The sequence below is a fragment of the Cheilinus undulatus genome, linkage group 17, assembly GCF_018320785.1.
Source record: "Cheilinus undulatus linkage group 17, ASM1832078v1, whole genome shotgun sequence".
Taxonomy (NCBI): Eukaryota; Metazoa; Chordata; class Actinopteri; order Labriformes; family Labridae; genus Cheilinus; species Cheilinus undulatus.
In genome coordinates this window covers 20,892,050-20,900,695 of record NC_054881.1, presented here as the reverse complement: position 1 = coordinate 20,900,695, position 8,646 = coordinate 20,892,050, and the positions used below count along the sequence as shown (strand labels likewise).

Genomic DNA, 8,646 nt, shown 5'->3' with positions numbered 1-8,646 from the left:
CTGAGATGAAATAGAAAGAAAGATAAGTAGAGAACCAGCAAGCACTGAACTTCTTTTGCCTGTGTACATAACATCCCCAGGGTGCATCAGTGTCCATTTGATTATGTTTGATTTAAACTCAATTTATTTTGTCCCCCTCCCCCAAGAAAAATAGCCACTAACCACTATACATGAAATACTTCCTGATTTATCATTAAGAATAGAACACAAGCACATTCAATGCAGTTCAGTTTATTAATTCAATGCAAAATACAGATAAATATGAAAGTTACAGTAAAAATTAGCCTCACAGTCAAAGCACAACACAGCATTAAAAATGCATGCTTGATTTCATCAGTGCATAAAATTATCTCTTATAACACCAGCAAATTCCATCATATAAATTTGGCACTGATGAAAGACTACATGCTGTAACAGAATAATATAGATTTCCTGCAATCATATTTCATGTTCATAAGGTCGCTTGATGAATTAAAAATAAAATTTGTTTGTTTCCATAAGGATAAAAACATGTACATAAACATGAGTTTGTGTGTTGTGCCCATGTCTGCCTCATAGACCAAAAAGAAAAAAATAATACATGAAATTATAAGATATTCAATAAAAGCTGATTTTTGTGCGTGTATTTTAGTACAAAAAGGTGAAGTCATGAAAAGAGATTCCAAAGCAGACAGAACACCGGTGTATTAGAAGTTTAAGCCTGGAGATAAAGTGTTAGCGTCACACAGTGAAGACCAGGTGTCCAGACAGGTAGCTTTTGCTGCTCAAGCTGCTGCTCCCATCTATGGCCTCCACCCACACTCTGTCTCCCGCCTTCAACAGCATCACCGTGTCCCCTGATGCCAAATGGCGACCTCCCTGATAAGTGTGGTAACTGTTCAGTACCACCCTGTTGTTACGCCACAGGTCCATGCTCACTACGCCGTTGTAGGATATGCAGACAAAGCTGAACTGGTAGACACCGGGGATGACACATGTAAACATACCAGACTCTGGGCTGTAATGGTTCTGTTCGTTGTAGATGATTTGATGGAAATGGATGATTCTGTCTGAGGTGGAGATGTACTTGCCCAGGAGAACAGAGAAGGCAGATTTTGGCTGTGAAGCATTAAGGTTGAGTGATGTTGGTCCAGGGGGACCTCTGGGCCCTGGGGGTCCTACTGGACCTGCAGAGATACACAAGTTCAGATTCATTAAACATTCTGCTTAAAATCATGGTATATGGTTTCGACTGACATTATGGTCTCACATTATTGTCTTTGGATCAGCTTTTATCATAAACATTTCAATGTTTCACTTGTCAAGAACTTTGATGTTTATGAAGCATGCTGCGACAACATCATGGTGATCTCTGTTTTCTATACTTTACTGTTTTATATTTCATCTGTATTTTATCTTTTACTCATTGTAATTATCACCATGTTTCATTTCTATGAAAATCTTACCATACAAGTCCTTGTAATACACTTCATTTACTGGTTGCATCTTTCACTGGCATGTGCAACACTGTGTACATGTGGATTGTTGATGCTATTGTTCTTATATGTTATAATATGCAGACAAATTTCCCCAAGGGGACAACAAAGTGTATCATAACATATTACTGCTACTGACACCTACCTAACAGCAGTGATAGTGGGCACCAAAATTAAATATAATAGAAATAATCTATCTTTAGATAGAGTTTAGGGGTAAGGAAGAGGATTAAGGCCACTGAAAAAAAAAACTGAGACGCAATTTTTTTTTTTACTTGTGGGAAAACGTCAGAATTCTGAGATTGAAGGCAGAATTCTGACTTTTTTCTCAGGATTTGGACTTTAATCTCAGAATCCTGACTTTTTTTTTTTAGAATTCTGACTTTTTCCTGAGTTTAAAGTCAGATTTCTGAGATTAAAGTTTGAATTCTGGCTTTAATATCAGAATTCTGACTTTTTTCTCACAAGTTTTAAAAAAAATGGTCTCAGTGGCCCTAATCCTCTTCCATAGTCAGGGGAGTGACTTTAGAATTAGATTCTTTTTTTTTTTAGCTCAGGTACTAACATCAATATTAAGCTCAGGCTCCTTCATAAGTAGTAAGTGAGGAGTGCCTCACTAAAAACATATTACAGAATATCTCAGTGTCAGGAACATGTTATGGTATCAGAATATACTAAAGCAGAATATTGTTAAAAACAGTGAGCATTTGAGAAGATACAGTAGAAAATGAATAAAGAGGTATGAAAGCAATCTTTAAAATAAGTACCTTGTTGTCCTTGAGGGGCTGGAGGACCTCTTGGTCCTCTTGGTCCGCGGATTCCGAGTCCATCACAGTCTGTTCATTTAGAAAAGGTCAAGTTAAAACCTGTACAAATAAGTTTTTCCAACAATGTTCTTGTTTTACAACACCACTTTCACCGGGGTTACAAAATGTTAAGTTCAAAGGGTGTTTCGTGATTTAAATGTGCACTTTTTTTCAGAAAGTGTGGCTACATTGTGCTCTTAAAATGTGAAACTACTGTTAGTATTTAAAACCGACCTTTGCTGCACTGACTTCATTACAGCTACCACCCGAGTCTGCAAGATTAAACACCACACATGAAGAACGGTTTCCGTACAAGTGGGTTAGAGAAGAAATAAAACACACGAGGTTAAACAGTGGGTGACAAATGATTGTGAAAATGGTGCCGCCCCCCCTGCCCTGAGGTCAAAGAGTCTGGTGCTGTGCTGTTTCACCTGAACACCCCTCCCTCCAGGCCGACAGGTCCAGTCTCGTAATGCTGGAACAGCTAACAAGTGGGTTCCTCTGTGTAATCACACTGAACGGGTCCTGGGTAATGGATGTGATTCCAGTGTTGTCACAAATGATCCCTGATAATGAAGCCCTGGACAGAGCTGATCTCTGACGTGCGGTGAAAACGCCGGGATTCTCGTACCAAAGTCTGATTCAAACAAGAGGAGCAGGGACAAAGAAAACATAGTGAGACTTTATTAGAAATGCATTTATTTTTGAGGTTGTGTTTTAGTGTGCAGCTAGCATTTATTTAACACCTCAGTCAAAATGTGTTCACTTTTTGAACAGAACTGAATTTTATTTTACAGCATGATGTTGTATTGGGCAGAACTAGTCAAAGTCAGTTGACCAGTGCTTCAAAGACCATGTTTCCAATACATGTATACTAACCTGTCACCTTGGCGGATCTTCTTGAACTGTTGTGCAATGAGGCAGGCAAACAGAGGTCCAACACGGCCACCCTCCACAAACGGCTCTGCCACTCCACCCAGCCAGATATCAATGTTTTCAGGTGTACCATAGAGCTGCAGCAGCCTTCTGGCCAGGTCAGTGTTGTTCAGGACCTGAGCAAGCTGCGCCTGGTTTCTGGGTGCAGACAGGCCACAGAATCGGCGCCACGCATTGTAGCCTTCAAGAGTTAAAAAAAAAAAGAAAAGAAAAAGCAGCGTGGTTGAGGACTGAAAGAAGAGCTTTAAAATTCAAAATTCAAAAAGCAGAGCACTCAGAGAAAGCGAGAGATACCAGGCAGGCCATGGTCGCGTCCTCTTTCCATGTTGAGAGAGCCCAGGTCCAGAGCCAGATGCTGCACAAACTGGAACAACCTTTCTCTTAGGGCGTCCACCATCATGTGATCCTGAGTGTTCAGTTTAGCAGGGTGGCCAACCAAACCACGGAGCAGGGGGTCAATACCACCTGGAGGTAAAGACAGGAAATAAAATTAGGGTGACAATTTACAGTAATGACTTGGAAACTTTTCTCTGGATAACTCACCCTCAAAGATAACTCTCCAGGGGGTGAAGAAGGCTTCAAACAGGGGGACGCTGGGGAACTGAGGGTGCTCCCTGTAATTTGCATCAAGACGAGACAGAAGTGGCTGGATGGCCAGGTGGGCAAAGCGGTAAGCTGCTGTTGCAAAGACGTTGGCAATGCTGGGGTCAACATTGGGATCGTAGCCGGGGTAGCGACCCAGCAGAGTGCGCATTGCTTGGCCACCTACAATGTGAGGCAGGTAGTCCCTGAACACAAACACCTGAGAGAGACAGACCGTGGTATCCTCAGTCAAAGACAGAAGGGTGTATGACACCCTCAGGCAAATAATGACTCTCAGGAGTACCTACCTGTGTGTAGGCACCCATGATCTTGCGGGCCTCTTGGTAGAGGGTCTCGCTGTCCCAGTGTGGGTTTAATCTCTTCAGCAGCCAGGCGGTTATGCTCGCATGAACAGTGTGTGAAGGGAAGTCAGAGCAATGTTCTCATCAACACGGACGTCACCTAACAGGCAGATTTAAACAGTTGATCAAAGATCATTTCTGTTTCTGATTCACATCTTCAGCATCAATTCTGTGTTTAAGATTGCCTTTTATCTCCTCTCTGACATATTCATTGTGCAACTACATGAACCAAAACATGAGCCCTGACCCATCACAAATACAAAAATACCCTTCAAACTGACTATATCTAAAGATTATAAGCCAGATATAAGTGATTCTTTATAACATACCAGGTCATTTCATTATAGTTTTTTCAATTGTTTTTTTTTTATTTAGGCACTCAAAATTCTTATTAGTACTCTGACTGCTTAATACTGGTCTAAGAAGCATTGAACACATCTATAACTCTTTATAACTGAGTGCAGTTGCATGATGCTTTACCTGCAATAAAACAGGGCACCTCTCTGGCGTTGGAGTCATTGGTGACTCTTTTGCGAGTGGCGCACATGTTCATTTCCATCGAGTGGAATGGCAGCAGCTCACGCCCATTATCTCTGAACTCTGTGTTCACGCGCAGCAGGCCATCATCACTGCTCAGGTTGCGAAGATTCAAGGCGAGACTCTCCTCAGAGCCGTACACCTGGCCGAGATCCAGGAAGGCTGTCAGAGCGTTGATCTGCTCCCTCTTTTCAGGTTCTCCACCAAAGTTGTATGCCGAGAATCCTGTTCCACAAACTGGGGCGGATCGGAAGGAAGGGAAACAGCTTTCTGGACCGGTGGGCAGGCGGGGGTCACCAGGAGGGATCTGTACATTGCAGTGAGTCAAAGGTTACAGGTATAATCTTTAGAGGAAAGCAACACAATATATTGAGATTTGATCTGTCACACCAACCGGGATGGGGATGCATGGCTCAGTTTTCTCGCAGCTTTCTTCACAGTCGATCCCGTTGCTGAAGGAGACGATGCTTGGGGAGAATGGTGTGAAGGTGACATCGTGGTCGTTCCACTGCCCAAACAAGGTCACCATGTGAGAGAATTCTCCATCACTGACCACACCGGCATCTGTTGTGGCTAGGATGTTATTTGACACCTGTCGCACCTGAAGAAAGGAAAGAAATGTTTTAATTTTGAATAATTATGTTAGCTAAAGCAAATGTGTGGGATTTCTGGGCCGTACCAGTGGGAGCATGAAGTTGTTGAAGGTTCTGTTTGGGTTCCAGGCCTTCGGTTCGAGATGCCATCATCATATTCAGCAGGAAGCCAGCGGTTGAAGGGGGTGTTGGAGCTCCCCAGCGAGGGTTTTCCTAAAAGCAAGTAAGAGATGACAAAGTTTAGAAATGCAGCTTGAGAAACAAGGAAAGTGTACTCAATACCTGCAGTGGATGGCCTAAGATGTTTCACAAGCATTTCCTCTAGTTTCATGCAACCGTTCATGTCCACAGAGCCCCAATTTCAGCTTGGGAAACTATACATACATTTTCTCTCTACATATATACAACACATTGCTGTTTTGAAAGGCTACGAGACAAAAAGTTGATAGTGTAGATGATGTGTAGCACTAAAATGTACTTTAAACCTGAGGTATGTAAAAAAATTAAAGTGTTTCATATATCAAATAGCTTTATAGAAGTTAGAATACAGGAGCAATTCTATTAAAATAAAAATATCTCTTTCTCTTACACGTTGTTGCAGACGCTGGTGGCTGTGCGATACTTGTTAATGTTTGGTGTGGTGCGACACTCTGGAAAAGTGACCCGAGCTGCACATCCGGTTATTTCAACTAGCTTCTTCAGGTCTTCTTTTGTGAGCAAATCTACAAAAAACACAAAAGACATTTTTCAAGGACTAACAATGCACACGCATGTCTGACAACTTTTTTTGTCTAGTTCTTAACATTACTTTGAAGTGATTGCATTGAGCACATCGTGACACCAGAAACCCTACACCTCTGAGCCTGAACCAAGAATGGGGAAAGGTTGTCACACAAAAACTTAATAATGACTGTGGTTGTCTGCGCTGTCTTTGTTTGGTTGCTGCGTGTCTTACCTGTTGCGTTGAGGAGCGTTTATGAATGTGGTGACCTCTCGTGCAGCAGACGGAGGGTCTGTGCCATGTAGTCTGCAGATCTCACAGCCATTCGAGTGCCAGCGCGAGGCTGCTTGAGGAGGCGGAGGGCATCGTGGGGACGCACAATTTCCTTGCGGACTCGTCTCAGACTCCTGAAGGAGAAAAAGACACACAATTAAAAAACAGAAAGTATTTGAAATTTCTCTTTCAACCAGTAAGCTACAGATTTACATTAATAAATGACAACATTTTAGTACATTTCTACCCTGAATATTCTCCTTTTATTCTTTGCTAAGTTGTGTTCATATTGTAACAGAATCTCCTGATTTCTAATTTTGAATTCATATTTTATGCTGCATACAATACAAATCACTGTCTTTCTTTACAAAACTCACAGACATACTCTGACTTTCATATTAAGGAATCTCTAAGGAAAACTATCCTTCAATGCATTTGTCCATCTTTCAAACACAAACATACATAGACAAACTCACTCTTCTCTGGAGTACTTGTATGCATTATCCACCAATGTCTTTGCATCCTCAAAACACTGCTGAACCAGACTACTGCTGAAATATTGTCCTGCAAAAAAGGATAAACACTCCATAAATGTGACAGAATAAACCAGGCCAGTGCTGTGAAACAATCTGGCACAAATTTAGATAAACATGAAAATTGTTCCTAAAGATGTACCTGCTGGTTTGGAGTGAATGTGCACCAGGGAGACGCCCAGCACAAAGAGAACAGAGAGATGCATCTCTAAAACAAAAAAGAGATGTAAAAGATGAACCAAGTGCAAAAAGACTGACATAAATATACATCTTTAAGGACCATATAACATAAAAATATCAAATTATCTTGTTACCTGTGTGTCAAGCTGCGAAGATTTTAGATGCTTTCAGAGATCAGGTGTCAGTGATGCTGTGTCTCACCCGTTGCTCCTTTTATTCTGTCTGAGGCCGTGAGGCCTCGCCCAGAGGTGTCCAGGTGAAGGTAGTGTCAGTAAAAACAGTTCCTTCTTCCTCCTCTTTCTGCTGAAGGAAATGCCCTCACTCTTATCACTTGTTATTAACAACCACACTGGAAAATGTAATCTAGAGTACTGTAGATAAAGCATTGAGCAACATGCCAACGCAATGAGGAATTGCTGGTAACCTCTCAAATATTAAAATGTAATCATTGCTAATTTTTTCCCCTGTTATTTCAGTAAAAAGCCATTTAAATATGAAATATATTCTGATGGGTTAAAGGAGCATTAAAGAAAATTCAAGATATTTTGTACCTCTTTAATACTGAGAGTTCAAGGATGAGACAATTATGACATTTTCTTGTTCTTTTTTTTCACTTGTTTATTGATGTTGACATGTTGTGGCTCCTGACCTTCAGTATTACCACACAGAAACTGAAGATCTAGAGTCTTCTTTAAAAAGAGGAAGGTATTGACATCTCCTCATTGTGATAGTGATTGAATACTGAGCAGTCAATGTTTAAAAAAGAGTTTACCAGTTTTAAAATGAGTTCTGGCTTTTTTGTCAGATTAAACTTACGAGTTCAGTCAGTGCCTCATTAAATTTACCTCAGGGAAATAAAAAAATGGGCAGAGTTTCTGAACAACAGCAGAGCAATAAGGAAAAATTTAAGACAAGAAATTCAAGTGTGCCTTGAAACTGTAAGTTTGTCTTTGGGTGCAGCTGCTGTAAATGTACACAATAGCTTTTCTCATAACTGGAACGTAAAATGGTCACTGATAACAAACAAGGAAGAGTGATTTGACAAGTTCATCAGTCCATGAAATGTCTTCCTCATTGATTAGCAAGCTAAGGAGATTATTGCATCACTGGTCATGTTGTTTTTTAAAGACAATAGATATGATAGCAGAAAAATTCAGAACACATTCAAAATAAAGGCATAGCATTAACACTACAGGAGAACAAATGGTCCAGCTTTGACTTTGGAACAGAAACTCACAGCGCCACTGTGTTTACATTTCAGGCCTTGGACTTGTTGACAGATGTAGAAGGAAACTTCCAGATGCCATCAATCTTTCAGTACCTTTAGTTTTAGTCAACAAAAACTCAAAAACATGTTAGCCTTGTTTTAGCCCATAAAAAGTCGTCACATTTTAAGCTTAACTTTAAGTCCAAGCATCGATTCTCTTGCCTGAATCTGGTACCAAATGATGGTAGTGTGTTCTGTGCGGCCTGCCAAACCTGGGGTCCCTGCCTTCTAAAGCTGAGAGGCAAAAGGGATAAAAATGCTTTGTTTTTTTTGACAGATTTACCCACAGAGGTGAAATATCACGTATTTTGAATGTGGGACTACAATTAAATTCCATTTGATTCAAGTTTTAGTCATCTTTACGAGAACAAAACTCACTTT

The 8,646-nt window shown here is 40.8% G+C and overlaps 1 protein-coding gene and 1 pseudogene across 1 annotated transcript; both read right to left on the bottom strand.

Annotated features, from left to right (window-relative positions):
• Window positions 1–215: 215 nt before the first annotated feature.
• On the bottom strand, window positions 216–1,383 carry LOC121525677 (protein HP-25 homolog 2-like). The gene has a single exon (XM_041811783.1). It carries the CDS (start codon window positions 1,192–1,194, stop codon window positions 721–723), a length of 474 nt encoding a protein of 157 aa, XP_041667717.1. The 5' UTR covers window positions 1,195–1,383; the 3' UTR covers window positions 216–720.
• Window positions 1,384–2,131: 748 nt separating this feature from the next.
• Window positions 2,132–7,138, bottom strand: LOC121525264 (annotated as a pseudogene).
• Between the last annotated feature and the right edge of the window lie 1,508 nt (window positions 7,139–8,646).

Excerpts from the sequence above, each read along its gene's own strand:
- LOC121525677 (XM_041811783.1), bottom strand. The coding sequence starts at position 1,194 with ATGAATCTGAACTTGTGTATCTCTGCAGGTCCAGTAGGACCCCCAGGG.